The sequence below is a fragment of the Zingiber officinale genome, chromosome 1B (genome assembly GCF_018446385.1).
Source record: "Zingiber officinale cultivar Zhangliang chromosome 1B, Zo_v1.1, whole genome shotgun sequence".
NCBI lineage: Eukaryota > Viridiplantae > Streptophyta > Magnoliopsida > Zingiberales > Zingiberaceae > Zingiber > Zingiber officinale.
In genome coordinates, this window is record NC_055986.1 from 9,256,274 (window position 1) to 9,276,778 (window position 20,505).

General features: G+C 37.9%; 3 protein-coding genes across 4 annotated transcripts in view; 1 reads left to right on the forward strand and 2 right to left on the reverse strand.

Annotated features, from left to right (window-relative positions):
* Positions 1 to 3,618: 3,618 nt before the first annotated feature.
* Positions 3,619 to 6,053, forward strand: LOC122049505 (pentatricopeptide repeat-containing protein At5g16420, mitochondrial-like). Its single transcript, XM_042610881.1, has one exon. The coding sequence runs from the start codon at positions 3,666 to 3,668 to the stop codon at positions 5,307 to 5,309; it is 1,644 nt and encodes a 547-aa protein (XP_042466815.1). The 5' UTR covers positions 3,619 to 3,665; the 3' UTR covers positions 5,310 to 6,053.
* A 1,428-nt stretch (positions 6,054 to 7,481) lies between these two features.
* On the reverse strand, positions 7,482 to 12,195 carry LOC122049515 (tubby-like F-box protein 8). Its single transcript, XM_042610891.1, has 6 exons — positions 11,986 to 12,195; positions 11,328 to 11,403; positions 10,826 to 11,226; positions 10,505 to 10,592; positions 8,593 to 8,725; positions 7,482 to 8,509 (listed from the first exon to the last, which is right to left on the reverse strand). The coding sequence occupies exons 3-6, from the start codon at positions 11,171 to 11,173 to the stop codon at positions 7,777 to 7,779; spliced, it is 1,302 nt and encodes a 433-aa protein (XP_042466825.1). The 5' UTR covers positions 11,174 to 11,226; positions 11,328 to 11,403; positions 11,986 to 12,195; the 3' UTR covers positions 7,482 to 7,776.
* A 791-nt stretch (positions 12,196 to 12,986) lies between these two features.
* Positions 12,987 to 20,505, reverse strand: part of LOC122049526 (exocyst complex component SEC5B-like) — a 36,644-nt gene continuing 29,125 nt past the window's right edge. Inside the window, exons 19-21 of one of the 2 annotated variants that reach the window (XM_042610900.1) lie at positions 14,647 to 14,796; positions 14,342 to 14,551; positions 12,987 to 13,614 (exon numbers count right to left, since the gene is read on the reverse strand). In XM_042610900.1, coding sequence (XP_042466834.1) covers positions 13,396 to 13,614; positions 14,342 to 14,551; positions 14,647 to 14,796 — 579 coding nt within the window. In that variant the 3' untranslated portion in view covers positions 12,987 to 13,395. Of the gene's footprint in view, positions 13,615 to 14,341; positions 14,552 to 14,646; positions 14,797 to 20,505 lie in introns of those variants that run through there. The other variant, XM_042610904.1, reaches the window with a different exon arrangement.

Sequence of the window (20,505 nt, forward strand, 5' to 3'; positions counted from 1 at the left end):
GATTAGCCTAACTTACAAGTGGTATTGTCAAACATCAAAAAGGGAGAGATTGTTGGCGCAATATTCCCCAGGTCAAGGTTGACCGTGTTGACTGAGCTTGAATTGAGTCAAGCTCGAGTCATGATGTTTGGGTTTCAATGTTTGACAATACATGAAGACGATACATGAAGATTGCAGGTGCAATTGTTCATGTGTGAAGGAGAGTCAAGTAGGTCAAGGTTGACTGGATACTTGACGGGAAAATCCTAGTTAGTGAAGCCAGGTGAAAGTCCTAACTGGGAAGTTAGGCAATGGGAAATCCTAGTGAGTGAAGCTAGGTGAAAGACCTAGTGAGTAAAGCTAGGTAGAAGGAAGTCCTGGTGAGTGAGGAAATCCAGATGGATCAAGGCTGATCGGACATCTGGTGTTGGAAAGTCCAAGTAGGTCAAAGGGATTGACCGGATACTTGGCACGAGGTGGAAAGTCCAAGTAGGTCAAAGGGATTGACCGGATACTTGGTACGAGGAGAAAAGTCCAAGTGGTTCAAAGGGATTGACCGGACACTTGGTGAGCGAGTTCTAGCAGGTCAAGGGTGACCGGATGCTAGGCATGATGTACCAACATGTCATGATTGACCGAATATTGGTTTAAGGGACTTTGGACTTATTTTTGGGCAAAAACAAGGGCTGCATCGATCAGCCGATCGATTGGCTCATGCCCAATCGCGCGAACAGAACAGCTCTGGATCTATCGGTCGATCGATCCAAAGCCCCTAATCGATCAGTGGATCAATTGGGAAGTGCGATTTCGCACGATAAGCCTTGGATCGATCAGCCGATCGATCCAAGCAATTCTTGAGAGCACAGAGGTACTCTGGATCGATCAGTCGATCAATCCAAAGCCTCCCCGATAGATTGGGAGCAATCCAATCGATCGGGATCCGGCCGTTGGCATGCACTGTTCACTCCCGATCTTCACAGCAACTCCACAGCTTCTCCACAAAGTTCAGATCGTCAGTTCTTGAAGGTTCTTGGAGGTTTTTCCAAGTCAAGAGGCGGATCTACAGCTGAAGAAGAAAGCTAGGGTTAGGATTTCTCTTGTGCAAACTTGTAAGCTAGCTCTTGCTTGTATTTTGTTCCCTTTCCCTTTCTTCTTGTAGTGTGAACTTGTAGGACTTCTCCGCCTTTGGTAGTTATCATAAAGGAGTGTTATTCATAGTGGAGGGTGCGTGAGTGTGTGGACCCTTGGATTAGTCACCTCTTGTGAGGTGGATACCAAGTAAATCCTCTTGTTAGCGTTGTATATTTTGTTTCTTTGTATTTTCCGCTGCATATCTTGAAGAAACAAGCAACGAAGAGAAAGACGAGCGCACCGAGCTATTCACCCCCCCTCTAGCTACATATTCGATCCTAACAACTTCGACAGAGGGATGCATTCATCTTCACTGTAGCTACAGTCCTCATCCTGTTACTCTGCTTCTCCTTGTCGTTGCCTGACTTGAGCGTCGGAGGGTCGTCGCCGGGAACCCCTTCCCGGCCCGGCTTTGTTGCAGGTTCGCCGGAGGTCCGCGTCATCCGAAGACAGCAGAGAGCGTCACGTCCCCTGTGTCCATCGACTCAACTCTCGGACAGTATCAAGGGGTAATTACAAATAATAAATAGAATAAAATAAGTAGACTATATATGAAAATTTTATAACCATGGACGTAGCTTCCCATTTAAATTTGATATCGTATTAAGTTTAAAAAAAAAAAGAATGAAATAAATGACTTGGTATTCATATACGAATTTTTGGGATGGATGTGGAAATGTTACACCCATGGGAATAAGTTTTATATTTTTAAATAAAATAAATGACTTAGCAAATTTTATGTGTTGCAAATTTTTATATGTAGATAGATATGAAAATAGAAAATTTAGACCAAGTCCTAAGCCCCCTATCTATTTAAACCTTACCTTCTAAAGCTCTGTCTTGGTTTTGTTGTTGTCGACCCTAGGAAGACCTCCTCACCCTCTTGTTCTCCACCGATGCTAGGATTTCCAAAGAAGACAAGGAGTAGGTTTTCTTCTCAATATAAATGACAATGGTTAAAAATCGTTGTTAAAGACTTAAAAAGACTATAGTAAATAGACGCGTTGAGAAAGATCGAGCTCACAAAGACAACGGTGAAAAATCGTTGTTGTTTTAAGTTAAAGACAACGGTGGAAAACTGTTATGAAAGATCCAAAAAAAAATCCGTGGTAAATTGATGTATTGAGAAAAATAGGGCAGTCTTTGACAACGATTTTTTACTATTGTGTTTCAAGTGAAAAGACAATGATTTTTAACTATTATCTTTGAGCGCCCTATCTTTCTCAATAGGTCGATTCACAATGGGTTTTTTGGGTCTTTCTCAACGGTTTTCCACCATTGTCTTTTAGCAAATTTATTGTAGTGTCGGATTGACATGAAACTAGTTTCTATATGTTCTTCTACCTCTCCTGATTATATCAATGCTCTCAAACATCAATTCGGCTTAATATATTGAGAACAATGATTTTTTAAGCGCAAAAACGTTTTAAAAATTTAATTTGTGTTTCAAAAATCTGGCTGATGGACCAAACGACCCTGGATTGACATGAAACTAGTTCCTATGTATTTGTTTACCTCTCCTGATTATATTCATACCCTCGAATATCAATTTTATTCAATATATTGAGAGCAATACTTTTTTAAATATGAATATATTTGAAAGTTTTAATTCATGTTAAAAAATTATTGCTCTTAATATATTGGGTCAAATTAATATTTGAGGGCATAAATATAATTAGAAGAACTAGCCAAACACATAGGATCTAGTTTCATGTCAATCCGAGGTCGTTTGGTCCATCAGTCAAATTTTTTGAACATGAATTAATTTTTTCAAATATTTTTATGTTTAAAAAATTATTAGTCTCAATATATTGAGTCAAATTGATGTCTAAGGGCATGGATATAATCAAGAGAGGTAGACGAATACATGTCCTCAAACATCAATTTGACTTAATATATTGAGAACAACAAGTTTTTAAATATGAATATATTTGAAAATTTTAATTCGCGTTCAAAAAAATTATTGCTCTCAATATATTGAGTCAAATTGATATTTGAGGATATGAATATATTCAGAAGAGGTAAACAAATAAATAGGAAATAATTTCGTGCTCATTTAGTCTATATATATTTTAGATAAAATTGACTAATATACTAAATATCAAATTGATATTTAAGAGTATAAACATAATCAAGAGAAATAGTAAAATATATAAAAACTAATTTCATATAATAATAGGAGAAATAGTCTCCCTATCAATAATTCAATTGATTAATTTATTTAAAATTTTCAATTTTTACACAATTGATTGAAATAGTCTCCCTAATAATGATATATTACAGGAAAAAATCTCCTTGAAAAATTAAGGATAGATACATAAATTCATGGCTCATTATTTCACTTTTGTAGATCCCATCATTTATGTATTTTTTATTGAGATTTTTTTTTTTGAATATATCATTTTTCATCAAATAAATCGATTTAACTGGTCCATAAGGATAAAATAAAAAACAAAAATCTAATTCAGTAATTTTAAAATTATCCCACGCGATGGTTAAAATGGCCCTAATATCTGTTAATCGGGTCTGTACACGTCGAAGAAAGCATAAGCGGAATGAATCGCCGTTTCAACAGCGTCGGCGCCGTCGATTTGGGGCGGCGGTGCTTCTCGACGGTAGTCGACCTGGCGCACCTCTCTTCGCCGGTCGATTTGGACCACCTCGCCTCCCTCCGGTCGACTTCCGACCTTCTCAAGTCCTACACCGTGACTCCTCCCATCCGCCATTGGCCCTCCCCTCTAACGAGCCGCCGACTCACCTGCCTCATCCGCTCCACCACCGACCCGGATCTTGCCTTCCGCATCTTCGACTACGCCAACCGCTTCGTCCCGGGTTTCTCCCCCTCCTACCCGCCCTACCACGCCATCATCCTCCGCCTCGCCGCCTCCCGCAAATTCCACCTCCTTCCGCCGGTCCTCTCATCTCTCTTTCGTTCCGGACTGCGCCCCTCCGAGGACGCCTTCATCTTTCTCATCCGTGCTTACTCCCTCGCCGGCCGCCCTGCTGCATCCCTGCGCTCCTTTCTCTCCATCCCCTCCTTCGGCGGCATCAAACCCTCCGTCCGCTCCTTCAACGCTCTTCTCAATGCCATGATCCAGAACCACCGTCCGGACCTTGTCGCTCACCTCTTTCGCAACTGCCGCACTAAGTTCCGAATCATCCCCAACGTCTGCACCTGCAACATCCTTCTCAAGGCCCTCTGCAAGCTCCGTGATATCGGTGGCGCCCTCCAGTTGCTCGATGATATGCCCGGTTTGGGGATCGTCCCCAATGTCGTTTCCTATACGACCATCCTCGCTTTCTACTGTGCCAGTGGTGATCTTTCTGCTGCACGTTCGGTCTTCGATCAGATCATTTCCCGCGGTTGGTCCCCGGACGCCACCACTCTCACAATTATGATCGCCGGGTATTGCAACCAAGAGAAACTGAACGATGCCGTCAAATTAATGGACGATATGGAGATTTGGGGCGTCACCCCGAACGACGTGACATACTCTGTGGTGATCGAGGCATGTTGCAAGATGAAGAGGTCTGGCGAAGCATTGAACTTGCTTGACGATATGCTCGAAGGGAAGTACGTACCGAGCTCGTCCTTGTGTTGTAAGGTGATCGATGCATTGTGCGAAGATAAGAAGGCCGAGGATGCTTTCCGGATATGGAGGAAGCTTTTGAGGAAGAATGTCACTCCAGATAATTCCATCTCAAGCACACTTATATATTGGCTATGCAAGGAGGGAAAGGTCAGGGAAGCAAGGAAACTGTTTGATGAGTTTGAGAGAGGATTCATCCCAAGTATGCTAACATACAACACACTCATCTCTGGAATGTGTGAGAACGGGGAGTTGCAGGAGGCAGGTAGGGTGTGGGATGACATGGTTGAGAGGAGATGTTCGCCTAATGTGTTCACCTACAATGTCCTAATGAAGGGCTTTTCTAAAGCAGGGAAACCAAAGGAAGTGGTTAAGATCTTTGATGAAATGGTAGAGAAACGTGTCGTGCCAGATAAGGCTACATTCAAAATCTTGGCTGATGAGCTTTCCAGTTCTGGAGATACAGAAGAACTTGATAAGATTCTTGAAAGCATTGTTTCAAATAGGGGAGTTGATCAGGAAAGTTGGTTTGTGCTTGTGAGCAAGATTCTTGGTGATGATGAAAACTCTAGAGATCATATTAATTCAGTATTGGAGACGAGAGCTTAAACAACAATCTGGTTTTGCAAGCTAATTGCGGAAGTCGACATTGGCCATAGTTTTCTCAGTCTGCCAGTTGGGAGTAAAGATAATCAATGAATCATGGAGGAGCCTGCAGGATCTTAGCCATGGGAATGGAGCATCTCCTATGTGTTAACTGCCTCATAGGAGTTTTCTTTAAAGTGGGCTATATTATCATAAGATTATTAGGAAATCCATTGAGGATTGGAAAGAAAAGAGCAAGATAAATTATCTATCTCAAGTGGAAGTTTTGTTTCGGTGACAAGTTGATAGTGGTTTGGAAATTGAGCCCTACAGAGTTCTTCGAAGATGAATATTTGAATAGTGAATGTAGATTGTGGAGGATTAATTTGCTAGTCCTTACCAGATTTTTCAACAAAATCATTCACAGATATAAATTTTTGTCTTGTCACTCCTTCACCAAGATTGGCAGTCGTAACTCAGGGACAGCCCCTTTTTGATGAACTGTAGGCTGGAAAAGTTGACCAATCTTCTGCCATTGTTGGCCAATCCATCAAGTCAGGTGCTTCGTTCTCATTTTTTTTGCTTTCTTTGAATTGACTTTGATGTCTGTAGCCACTATTATTAAAGATTTTTTTTTTTTTTGAAAGGAAATCATATGACACAATGGGATTACTGTGCCAATCTTCACTGTGTGACAATGCCTTGTTTTATCAGCATAATTTTTTTTCTTCAAATTTTATGTTGGAGCTCGTAGAAATTTTCAATTTGTATTATCTCTTAGCTGTTTATGCATCTTGCCTTGCTCAAACAACTCCTTGAAGAAGTCAGCATTATGAATTTCATTCATTACATGGATGGCATTTGTAATCTTTTTAACATTAAAGATGGCACCACTTTGTAGTATGTCCTTGAAAGAAAAAAAAAACTACCAAAAATATGAAAGAAGATAAGGTAAGGAAAAACCGCCAACTATCGAAGTAGTGATACTACAAAATCAAAAATAAGATAAGAAAGGGGGAAAATGAAATATTATGGTTATACATTCAAAACGAACCATCTTATCCAACGAAGTTAACATCAAACGTCGAAGGATAATCTGCAAACGCCAGGAAAGCACGAGTATCAACGTGAGATCATAGTAGCTATAATAAAAAAAATAGAACAATCATCTTATCCACTCTCCTTTCCTCTTCATCGTCCAGCATCACAATTGTTTGTTGCACACATACAACAGCTATTGCCCGACAAGAAGTAAAGATAAGACAAAGCCAGCTAGTTAAGCATTATGGGTCATTATTGGTCATTATTGTATACCAGATAATGCACAAGTGTTTTTTCCCACTACGCCACCTGTGAGAGTCGCAGCCAGAGAATTTGGTCTCGTGACTCACTGGCCATTTGTCCCACTCCACTCCCACTGTATATCTTCTTGGACCACCCTTACCTCACTCCCTGACCTCCAAGGACGCATGCAGCGGATGAGGGAGTGCTCACTCCAGTGTCACTGTCAATGTTACAATGATTCTTCTCCTGGGGCGGAAGTACCATGGCGACTCACCAGTGCAGGGGAGAAATCGCTTTACAGGTCTCTATTCTTCAACATGTAAACGCAATGCCCCATGGGGCCTCTGCCAACTTTTCATCATAGTGATAGGTTGATGTTTTAGTTTCTGAAGAGATTTGTCCTTTCAATTGGTTCGTAGCTCAATTTTCGTACTCGTATAACTTGATTGTCAGTACCATACTATTCAATCAAATGGAGGTGTGTTAAGGTCTATCTTGAGCCCCATCCTGTGGAGGTAGGGCGCTAAGAAATCTTTCTATTGGTTCGTAGCTCAATTTTCTTGCTCGTATAAATTTTCTTACTCGTATAGTTTGAGCCCTATCCCTTGTGGAGGAAGGGCTCTAAGAAACCTATTTGTCGGGCCGTAAAGGGTAAGGACCCCATCCTACCCAATTCATCCAAGTAAACAGCAGGTGTGGGTGATTTGTAATCTCCATACATTCGCTCAATTATCCACCAAAGTAAATGGGCACTAAGACATAACACTAAATAAGAAAAAAGACTGGCGTTTTCAGAAGCAAAGTGAAAAGCCTAATATACTGTATACAAAAAAAAAAACGAACCAAAGATAATTACTGAATTAATACAATTCCGACAATCTTGTAGAGCAAATAATATGTTGTGAATTGGTCTTACCTTAACAGAAATTTACGTCTTCTTAAGTAGTGAATACAATACAATTATCCGTTTACAATCAAAGAAAGTTGCAAGAAAAAACATCTAATGGCGGCTAGCCACAAAATGTCACTGTAAGTGAACTCGAGGAACATGATGCAAAATGCTTTTAACAATGCCAGAACTGGGACAGGAAACAAAGATGACCGACCAGATGATGGAAGCTGGCTTGGCATCAAGACCAAGAACAATACATTCAACAAGGGATCCTTGCGCTCTTTGGGTGTCCGATTTCAGACTGTCCTAGCCCTTCTATTCACATGCTAATTTGGTATCGAAGCTACTCAAGCAAATGGCAAAAGCCTGGAAGGCTGACAGTGGATATGCATAATCCATAGTAAACATGTCCTTTGCAACTTTTCCAAATTGTAATATAACTTTGTCAGGATCAGGTGGTGCAGGCTGTGCGGGAGCTGGAGATCCAACGGCTGGCTGTGCAGCAGCAATAAGCTGAAAATTTTTTACGGAGGCCACGGTCACACGGCCCCGAAAATTGAGACACCAACATTGCAGCTGCTCATGCCACCTAGGAGCCTTGTTTCGAAGAACTAGAGGCCTTTCCTTGGTCTGATCATCTTTATTATCATTTACCACTCTTGCTGCAGACATGACATCTGAGAAATGTGAACTACTAAAATCCAGGGACTGGTCCGTGATAGATGATTTGGCAAATGACACGCTTCCAAAAGAATCCTCCAGAGAACGTGGAAGCAAATTCTCTGGTTGACCAGGGACTGTACCGCCAATGGCAAGGGCTGAGCAAGGAATTGAGTTCATAACGCAATTCATTCGCCTTGGCCCCCTTGTTCCAAGCACATTCAGCTCATATGTCACTTGGGCTATATTGTAGCTGCCACTCGGCACTTTTGGTGAGATCTTCTTGGAGTAAAGTCTACGGCTAGTTTTGCCTGGTTGGAAGGAAGCTGCTCCATTATATGGTGGCTGAGTGTCATAGATCACAAACTTAGTACCAAGGAAGTTGGACCTAAAATGTTGCATAGGCAGAAATATCAGTGCCTGAGAATTTTATTAGAAACAAAAGATAAAAAAATTAACAAGTTCAACTACCTCAGTTTTCCAATAAAAGCGTTACTTGATCTTGATATATTGCTAGCATCTGTAGATATTATGTACTCTGTACATGTTGCACGACGAACTCTCTTAGCTGATAAAAGAAATTTACCATTCTCAACCAGCACGGCTGCAGATTGCAAGGTGTTCAGATAAATTTAGGAAAATAAATTTCTAAGGCAAATCAACCATATCAAACACTTTAGGCAGACAAGAAGATAAATTTAGAAAAATAAATTTTTAAGGCAAATCAACCATATCAAACGCTTTAGGCAGACAAGAAGATAAATTTAGAAAAATAAATCTTTAGGCAAATCAACCATATCAAACGCTTATGCAGACAGAACTATCAATGAAGAATTCAGAAAGGATTTCAGCGACAAAAATTTGTAGTTGATGCTCAAACTGTGCAATGTGCAGTTACGAAGGGTCATATAGAAATATTGACAAGGATATATGAAATTGGAAGCACAAAAGTAATTCATATATGGTTTAGAATGAGACATTTACCCATACAACCTTTTATGAACAACATTAATGCATATATTCTCCCTTTCATTTGAGAAGAAAACATCTTAAATCAAGCAGAAGCATAAAAGTAGCAACAGAAATTGATTTAATCAGTAGGTTACCTTATATCTCTCTTGAGCAAGAAAATCTTAATGATAGGAGGAACAGACTTGTGAAAGTAAATTAACACCAAAACTAACATACAACTGAACTAAGTGACAACAAATTTATTGTAGCCAGTATATCATGCTTTCTGTCTGTACAAGTAATAGAGGGAGACACAAAACTTTTTCTGCACAATATTTATTAAGGCTCAAGCAAAAGTCAAAAATTATATTTTTTATACAGAAGGATAAATGATTGGTAGATACAGTGCTGCATAAATGCCCAATATGGCAACACAATTTTATCAACCACCTGAGGATGGTGGAGGGGGAAGAGAACTACATTCTTAATTTTCATCATCTACTAGATGTAAAACTTTTGCCAGGTAAGAACAATTATAACTTGACACCATATAAGGAGGCCAATGTTCTGGACTTGCAACATGCAAGATCATTGATCTTCTAGCCAGCATACCATTTGCATTAAGGAAGTTGTCCTTTGATACATACCAATGCAACTGTATTCTACCAATGTCAGTATACAAAGAGTCATGTACCAGATACAGACAATATTAAAAACTGAATTTTTGCATAACAAATAATTTATCTTCTAGGCACCGAAGTATAGTCAAACCAGCACCTTTAGCTATCAAATATAGCTATACAATCTGACTTAGTTTTGTTCTCCAAGTTAATTAATATGGGCATCAGTAGGCATTTCTGAAGCCTACATCAATGAACCATCAGACTGACATTAATCTTTCATGAAAATCACTTTTACCTTCAGCCTTAAGGACGGTATCTTAGCATGCTGAACATGGTGGATGATCAAGTGCCACATGACTTTTCAATGAAAGTTCATTCACAGAATTAGACCAATAACATACATCATAGAGAGAGAGAGAGAGAGATTCCAGCAAGAAAACTTGTAAACAACGCTTGAAAACTTAGTAAGAACTTTGATCCTCAACTGAGGCAAACCACAAAATCTGAGCCTTATTAAAAATTCTATGTATTGAGATCAGGCTTTGTATCTTAACTATTATATATGGACTTCAAAATAAGAATTTCAACAGAGAAAAGAACAGAATATATGGGTTTATGAAATGCACACATAATGAATATTAGAAAAGATTTCAAATATGCTAATCTTGTTACAATCTTTTAGTAGGGATCCCTTATCCAGCTAGCGAGAAACAAAATTTGATTTCATATAAAAAGATTACAAAAAAAAAGAATACCAAAATATAGATATATTAGGAGTCAGGATGAATTTGAGGCAAAAGCTAGCTTACCAGGGCTAAGACAAAGGTAAAGACGGTAAGTTAGAGTAGATTTATCTCTTTTTATGAAGCACTGGATGATACCATCTCGTGGACCAGCCTGACAAATGCACATATAGCAGTTCCAAATTATAAGAAATTATATAATGTAGCATTAACATTTTAACTTAGAAATTCACTTAGGTTTTGTGGTCTCTAGCAACAATACAACTTTTATATATCTCACAAGAAAAAAAAATAATACTAATATCTTGTCACACTCAAAAAGAAAACCAGTCATCTCTAAACAGAAAGGGAGTTATTAAAACAATACCGGAGTTATTAAAACAATACCTGCTTAAGAGACACCGGAAAGGTAAGCTTTCCTGAAAACTCAGGTCTCTTAACAATTTCTTTACACATTTCCCTCCATGACTTGCAAACAGCTGCACAAGCCACTACATTCTTACGAGAAGGCCAGGTACTCTCACTATCTTCCAACCTTTTAACCACATCATGGAGAAGCTCAGGTGGGAGACTGGCCCAACAACTTTCCTGAACTACAAGATGGTGGTCGTGAACCTGATGTACAGCAGCCTGTGATTTCCCTCTATGATGGCCAGAGAAGCGTGTCTCGAAACTACGTTGAGATAGACTCCCAAAACTTTCTCTTACATCACGAATAATACTGCGAAATGACATTTATACAACACTAGGGCAAATACAGATCCTCCAAAAAGCATAAAGATTATAAGCTGCAGAAGGCATGGAAAATATGATTATGAACAATTCAATTTTGAGAAGAATTTTGAATTCCTAAAAACAAACATTTCAGGAATTTAACCAAGTCAATTACATTGTCAAAGACTGTGAATCTTTAAGGCTTCAATCTAGAAGAGGAATAGAGCCACATCACCTAGGTTCAGAAGTCACTGCAAGAGGGTAAAGAAAACCTATGCATTAAGATAAATAAAATGCAGAACAAAACAATACATGTGACTAATAAAGCATTTCAATGCCGGAAAAAGAATCTGCACATGCTGGGACAGACGCTTCTTTAAATCACCAATTAAAGACCAGTAGACCATTCAATTATAAGCACCAAAACATCTTTTGGGGGAGTAGAAACACTAAGATTCACAGATATCTCCTCTCTTTCTTTGGCGATCCAACATAAGTCGAAGAGGAAATTCTAGTAACACCGCAAAGGCGAAGAAGTTAAAAACTTCCTCAGTAAATGAAATGCCTAATCGTACAAAGAGCGAACTTCCGCACTAGATCAACAAAATAACATGCATATTTACGCAACACAAAAGCCTATTGTTCTTGCCGCCTACCTTCACAAGAGTATTAAACCTAGCGCAAATCCGAACCCTTCCTAAAACGCACATTCCGAGAAACAAACAGATCTATCGAGAATTAAGGGCCAAACATAAATCGTCGAAGGAAAGTCCACAAAACCACGTCCCGAACGTCCGGCAAACGAAGATTAATCGATACAGCTTACGACGAACCTCGAGGATCGAAGCGGAAATCCCCCCAAAGCACCTCATAAACAATGGCTTACAACCCTTCCGCGATCCAAGCAAATCCGAGGAAAGAAACCCTCGCATCCGGATCGCAGTCTCCTTCGCATCTAGATCCAGAAATCTCTCTGTCGCCGCCTTCGGACTTGGTTAGTTCCCTTCTCGCCTTTTCTTTGAAAAAAGAAGTTAAATCGCGGAAAACTAATTAAAAATCCAGTGGAGCGAGAGAGGTGGCGGAGTGATCACTCAGCGGAAGAAACTAAATGTACCCGAGATTTTACTAGTGCCTTTATTGGCTAAATCCAGGATCGTTCACGTGGACAGAGCGGTAAGGAATCCTGGTAACACAAGTTGGGTCACGAGGAGAAAATATCAATTTTGTAATAAATAACAAATGGGATTTTGTTTAATTTGGTGTTTGACATCGTGTCGAACGAATTGAAACAAACTCCAGCAGTCAAAGACGAACTATGACTTTGTTCCGTTGCACGTCGCTATATATAGTTAGTTACCATCCGTCCTCAGATTATACAAGACAAGAGCGCTGAGTAGACGATGCCATAAATTTATTTGACTTGAAACCACGGCAGTCCGTTTGGCAATAAGGAGATTGGATTTGAAGATGTTGATTAGATCAAGGCATTATAGAGAGATGAATGTACGTTAATTGAGTATGGTTGTCCTAGTTATTATGGTCAAGGGAAGCATTCGTATACTTTCTCGCTCAAATGCTTCCTCGTTTGACATTTTCGGATGTAAAACTTCCTCGCTCAAATGGTTGTCCTAGTTATTATGGTTGTCCTATTCTCATAGTTGATGTAAAACTTCCTTTGGCCAAAATCACCCCTGAATGCCAAAAAATATATATATAAATAAATAAAGGTTGTCATTAGATGCATCTGGCAAATAAATTTAACGAAGGACGACAAAAAAAAATTAAGTAGGCCATTTTGTTAAATAAACAGTGTCTCAAAAGAGAAAAAAAAAAATACAAATTATCGCTTTGATGAAACACCAAATCAGATTACATAAATCATGGGCTTTAAATGAAAATATAAAAGGAAAGTGAAAGTACACTGTACATGTCCTCAGCAAAAAAATAAAGATCTTATCACCCCCTCTCATTCATCTGAATTACTCTGGGTGATTACTCTGTAAATCAATGGAGGAAATCTAATCCCAATAGAAAGAGATTGACAATGTTCCACCATTTTAAATGATAAAAAAAAATGCTGACTGTTTCCAACCCAAAATTACAAACACCCAAAAGAATAACCCAAGTATCACCACCCACTACTATACAGAATAACATAACCTAGAATTCAACCATATAAGAAAAGAAAAGGAAAGAAATAAAAAATGGGAAGAACTCAGAAAACTTTGCTTCCCTGCCAACCTTTATTTGCGTCTTTGCCGAGAGTAGGCAGGAGACCCTACAGTCAGATGCCTCCTGTAATTTGGAGAATCAACATGCCCTTGGAGTGAAGAATAAGCAGGTTTTGGGGGCCCCGTGATAGTTGTTGGATGAAGAGAGGACTCCATAAAGCATATTATATTCAAACGAGTCCTTTCGAGTTCCGCCTCAAGTAGCTCCGAACTATACTGCTGTGCTAGTGCCTGAAAGAAACGATATCAAAATCTTTAAATGCTTAGTTTTCATTAAGCCCCATCAATCAATTTACATGTCAACAGTGATGATGAAGAAACTATCACTTGAAAGTAAATTATACATCTCATTAAAAAGCAACAAAAAAAAATCCACCAATGAATTAAATACTTGGACCAGGTTTAAGAGACTAAAAAAATTTGATGTTCTACGAAGCAGAAGACAGACAAATGTGCATCTACTATAGGAATCGATATTGTTAACATTGTCAGGCAAAATACAGATCAAGGGGTATATACTAGAATAAAAATGCACATAAAATAGTAATAGCTTAAATCTCCATGAAAATGCATAACCTAAACTCAGTAACAACATTGTTAATATGAAGTCTCAGCTTTAATTGTAATATTTTCTGCCTATAGGAAATCCTATTTTCTAAAGGTAGGTTAATTTTTTTACAATACGGAAATCAAAGGTGCCATAGGAAAGCAAATGACAGTCAGATTTTCGAGTTATCTCAATCAAGTCCAGCCACAAATTTATTGTGAACTTCAGTTAATGACACTACACAAATATTAGCAAAAGCAGCAGCAAGTGCCAAATAGGCTTCATCATACAATGACTTCCTGCTGAACAAGTATAGGTCCAAATTATGTTGCCTAAACAACCAGTTTTGAACTCTGCACAGTGAAAATGGTGATCATTATTCAAAGTCTGACAAGAGAAAAAAGAGCATACAAGTAAGTCATCTGGGGAAATATTGGACTGTCTATCGTCAGCTAAGGCATCTTCACTCCCACGGGTAGATCTACGTTGGTGCCCAGGATTTTCTGTAGGCTCAGAAACACTCTCACAAGCTTTATCTAAAAGCAATCCTTGCAAATTCTTCAAAGCTTCATGGGCTTGGGGAGAGAAATAAGCACTCAAAACAGTTTCAAAATATTCAACCTGCAGATTATTTAAGACAACTTTTTAGAAAGACTTCATAATTCAACTATAAATTTTTAATTGAATCTATCAATAAAAGAGAATTCAATTATGACCTCAATCATTAGCTGACAGAAACCATTTGTATACAACACTTTAAAATCTTTACTTTTGTTTTCATTGAAAAGGCTAATATAAGTGTCAATCAGACCTTCCACTAATATGCCTACTATCTTCTCCAACAAAGGTTTAGCACCATTGGAGACCTGCAAACACATAACATTTCCATTTAACTTATACATGTTTAAAGAAATTGAACCAAGCATGAGAAAATTCTCTTCAAGAATCATTCAGAAATGGAGTTTTGTGGAACATTTAACATGAATTCTATCAATTGTTAGAAACAAACGTGTATCATTGGTTAACACAATTGAAAAGTTGCTACTTGGCTTCTAGAATGGGGTGTCATCAGAAATGAATTGAATAACAAGATGTAAATAATTCATTATTTTTTATTGTTATTGTTTAGCTCCAGAAAAAAATAAGGAAACTAAAATTGGGAAATGCATTTTCAGAACACCAAAAAAAAAGGGAGTAAGGATCACAATATTCAAATGTTGGCACACACATGTAGACCCAACCTCGGTTCGGAACCGACAATTCGACTGTTTGGAACCGCCAGTTTGACAATTCTTGAGAGGTCGACCCTTAACCTTAATTGTTTAAGACGGTTACAATTCACGGTTCGGAACAGCCGGTTCACGGTTCGTGCACAATTCATCGTTGTTCACCACAATTCGCGGTTCGTGCACAGTTCACCACAATTCAAGATTATTATATTAAAAAAAATAAAAATTATAAATTCAAAAAAAAAAAAATTACCTACATATCCCCTTAGGGTATAGGGGAGTCAAAACCCTTGTAGTTCTCTTACTTTTTTTACTTTTTTATTGTTTTACCTTATGAAGTGGCATTGTTACTCGCTTCCATTTCTCGTTTTCGTAGTATTAGTTCCTTCAGTATCAAATTCTTCGACTTCATCAACTGAAAGTTGCATTCCTTTGATTCTTATTTCTTTTTTCGACTTTGGTCCAATCGTCAAGTAATACTTAGACTTCTAATAAGTCGGGAGATAAGGTCGCTCGTCTCGAAACGTTTCAGTAACTGTTGACACTAGACAAGCTAAAATTTTTTTGGCGATCATGGAAAAGACGAGAAATCTTTGAGCTTTGTGTGACCACTACTTTAGAATATCAAAATCTACTTCACTATGTGCTTCAGTAAAATCAAAAGAAATCATAAACTAATTTTCAAGTTTCTACATGGAACTTGAGAATCCTCGTGGACGTTTCATCCGTTCCTTTAATAAAATTTGTGATTTTGTAAATTTTAAATTACTACTACTAGTATTAAGTGTTTCAGAAATATTATATTGTATTCCATATTTTATACTAATATTATTAGGATAAGGAGAACAAGAATTTTTAAACGGAATTAAAGCGTCATAATACAAACCTAATATTTCTTATAAAACTTCTAATTTATATCTAGGGTTTAAAGCAAATGCAACTAAATAAATTCAGAAATATGGAAAAAAATATTTTTCTCATTTCGTTTTCATTGCTAATACACAAGAACAAAAAATTCATTGGTACTATCTTCATTTAAAACTAATACTATATTACAAAAATTCCTAAAACTATATGATAAGTAGGATAATAAAAATCATAAAGTTGTTCCGTTGCATCATTAAATACTTTTAAAATTTCACAAATACTACTACAAATATTCTATTATTGTGAAAATAAATATATATTAGCATTATAAATATTTGTGAAAAAATGTGGATAGAATTGATATTACTCAAAATCCTGTTACATTCAGAATGGGAATACCCATTATATACAACATTACAATAGAAGAGAGAATAGGAAACTAATTATTCTGTATATAAGAAATTAATATCTTTCTAACTAAATCCCTTGATTTCCTACTTTGTGCTCACAACTATTTTATTTCTATACAAGTTGTGAAATCTATTTACAACTATTTGACATGGCTATACAAGCCGTGAAATCTATTCACTGCTTATCAAATCTGTACAGGCTGTGACAGCTGTTTGACACTCCCTCTCAAGATGTTTTCCATTCCCAGCTTGTCTATGAGATCGTGAAATCTAGAACTGTTTAGTCCCTTTGTTAACACATCAGCCAATTGTAATTCTGACGGAACATATGACATACACACTAATCCTTCTTCCAATTTTTTCTTGATGAAATGTCTATCAATTTGAATATGCTTAGCCCTATCATGTTGAATAGGATTATGAGCAATATTTATAGCTGACTTATTATCACAATAGAATTTCATGAGGTATTGCCATTTGATTTTAGAATAATCTTCAACCCGAGTAGTTCACACAATCCTTGAGCAATGGCTCTAAATTCTAATTCTGTAGATGATCTTGCCACCAGATTTTGCTTCTTACTCCTCCATGTCACCATATTGCCACCAAGGAAAGTACAATATCTTGTAGTTGATCTTCTATCCACTAGAGAACCTGCATAGTCTGCATCTGTGTAAGCTTCTAAAGCTAGTGTCTCATTTCTCTTGAACAAAATTCCCTTTCCCGGAGTGCCTTTCAAGTATGTAATACTCTGTAAGCAGCTTTAAGGTGAGATTCTCTTGGATCATGCATGAATTGGCTAATTACACTCATAGCATATGCAATGTCTAGACGAGTGTGAGCAAGGTATATGAGTCTGCCAACCAACCTCTGATACATTCTTTTGTCAACAATCGGTTCTTCCTTAGCTTCTCCTATCTTATGATTTGGATTCATTGGATTAGAAATAGGTTTACACCCAATCTTCCCTGTTTCAGCTAACAAATCAATAACATACTTCTATTGAGAAATAAAAATTCCTTTGGTAGAGTAAGCTACCTCAATACCAAGGAAGTACTTCAATTTGCCCATTTCCTTTATTTCAAACTCGTTTATTAGTTGCTACTTTAGATCATGTTTTTCCTTTTCATCATTTCTAGTCACAATGATATCATCTACATAGACTATGAGAGCGGTAACCTTCCCTGCTGTTAAGTGCTTAACAAAGAGAGTATGGTCCCCTTAGCTTTGGTTATACCCAGATTTCTTCATGACTTTTGAAAATCTTCCAAACAATGCCTTATGAGATTGTTTTAGACCATAAAGAGTCTTCCTCAGTTTACATATCTGTTACTAGTATCCCCTTCAAATCCTGGTAGGAGATTCATATAAATTTCTTCATCTAAATCTCCATGAAGAAATGCATTCTTCACATTATATTGTAGGAGTTGCCAGTTGAAGTGTGCAGCTAAAGATAGTAAAACTCTAGCAATATTCATTTTTGCAACTAGCAAAGGTCTCCTGATAATCTACCTCATAAGTCTGAGGTACCACTAACCTAGCTTTATATCTCTCAAAAGATCCATCTGCTTCATATTTTAATGTGAAAATACACTTACAATCAACAATGTTCTTCCCCTTTGGCTTCTCAACAACCTCCCATGTCTTATTTTTTTCTAATGCATTCATTTCCTCCCTCATGGCATCCCTCCATTCCCTTTTTGACAATGCCTCAAAAACAGTATTGGGAATAGTTATGGTATTTAGACTCACGATGAATCTTTTGTGGGCTGGTGATAGATGTTTAAGAGAAACATAGTGAGATAGAGGATAGAGAGGGTGTTTGGTGCATTCTTTATTACCTTTTCTAACAACAATAGGAAGGTCAAGGCTATCCGTTAGGTCAGTGGATGATTCAGTAGAACTTATCATGATCCCATTCCCAACATCAGGGTTGGAGGTTTGTGGTTAAGGTTTTTGGACTTCTATTGCTTCTGGAGCAGTCTTTCTCCTTGAATACACTTGAGGGATACTTAGAGTATCGTTAAGAGGAGACTCACTAGATAGAATAGAAGGTGATTCAATACGAACTTGAGTACGAGGAAAATCAAGAGCATTAATGAGTTCAAATGACTCACAAGTGTTATCTTTTGTCATTGAAATCTCCCCCTGAGGATAGGACTTGGAGAAGAAAGGGGTATGTTCAAAAAAGGTAACATCAACCGAGATGTAAAACTTTTAAGATGAAGGGTGATAACACTTATACCCCTTTTGAGTGGATGAATATCCAAGGAAGACACATTTGATGGCACGAGGATCTAATTTATCTCAAAGTGGACTATGGATATGAACAAAAGCAATGCACCCAAAAATCCTAGAAGTAAGTCCATTTGTGGTTCGGAAATGAGGATAGAACACATTGAGGAGTTGCATGGGACTCTTGTTGTAATACCCCGGTTCTGAGATTCTGGTTATGTATGACTTAAAAGGTTAGATGGTACTATCTATATCACCAAGGTGCACCTTCCTTTTCAGAAGCTCAAACTTAAGAACTCCAAAGTTAAGCATGCTTGGCGTAGAAAAATCTGAGGATGGGTGACCTCCTGGGAAGTTTTCCAGGGTGCGTGCGAGTGAGGACAAAGCACGCTGACAGGGTACCACCTAGCGAGGGAGATTCTGGGATTTGTCTGTGGTGTGATTCGTGGTTACACAACGAGGACGTTGTGTCTTTAAGTGGAGGTGATTGTAATACCCCAGCTCTGAGATTCTGGTTAAGTATGACTTAAAAGGTTAGATGATACTATCCATATCACCAAGGTGCACCTTCCTTTTCGGAAGCCCAAACTTAAGAACTCCAAAGTTAAACCTCCAGTGGTCTGTGGAGCTAGTCGTCAGCCCGATGGGGAATTCTGGTGGTATTCCCGGTTCGGGCCGGGCGTTACACTTTTTATCTAGAACATGTGAAGGCTTATGTATGTAGCATTAAGGATAGTCTCTCCTCAATAGGATTTAGAGACATTGTTGTGGAAAAGAATAGCACGAGTAGTGTTGAGTAAGTGCCCATTTTTCCTTTCTACCATTCCATTTTGTCGGGGTGTATAAACACAAGACGAATCATGAATAATCCCCGGGATTGGAAATAGGAGGACAAAGTTTAGTTAAAGTAATCTCTAGCGTTGTCGGTTCTAATGCTTTTGATTTTCACTCCAAATTGATTTTGAATCATTGAGTGAAAATTAGAAATAATAATATTGAAATTAGATTTTTTGTTTGAGGAGAAACACCCATGTAACCCGAGTGCAATCATCAATTAAGAAGATAAACCATCGAGCCCCAGAAACATTGGAAATATTAGAAGGGCACCATATGTCACTATGAATTAAATGAAAGGGAGTAGAACTTCTTTTATTACTAATAGGAAGGGGTACACGAGAATGTTTTGTCAATCGCAAACATCACACTGAAATTCAGAAACATCCAATCCTCGAAAAAGATGAGGAAACATAACCTTTAAAACTCGAAAAGAGGGAAGACCAAGACATTTGTGATGCAACCAAATATTGTCCTTATTAGAAGAACTATGAAAGGACAAAGACAAATTATTCTTCTTAGTGGATTCAAGATAGTAAAGACCACTATGTTCCTTAGCAAGTCCAATCCTCCTCCCCGAGTCCTGATCTTGGAAAACACAATAAGAAAGGGGAAAAAATGATATGACAGTGAAGTTCTGCAGTTACTTTTTGAACGGAAACATGGTTGGCAGACAATTTTGGTACACAGAGGATGTTTTTGAGGATAAGATTAGGAATAAGATGAACATTTCCAAAACCAACAGTTGCTAAAGATCCATTGGCTGCTATAATTTTTCTGTTACTTGGACTGGGGTTATAAGTGTGAAATTTTGAGAATTGGGGATTATGTGATCTATGACACCGAAGTCTATTATCCATGAGTTATCAAATAAACTGTTTGAGGTATTCATACAAGAAGAGAGTGAGGGGTATTGAGAGAGTCAAAGAGCATGCGACATACGATTTATCAAGAAAACCCAACAATCCTCAAAGTTTCTCAATTTCTACACTGTTGAATC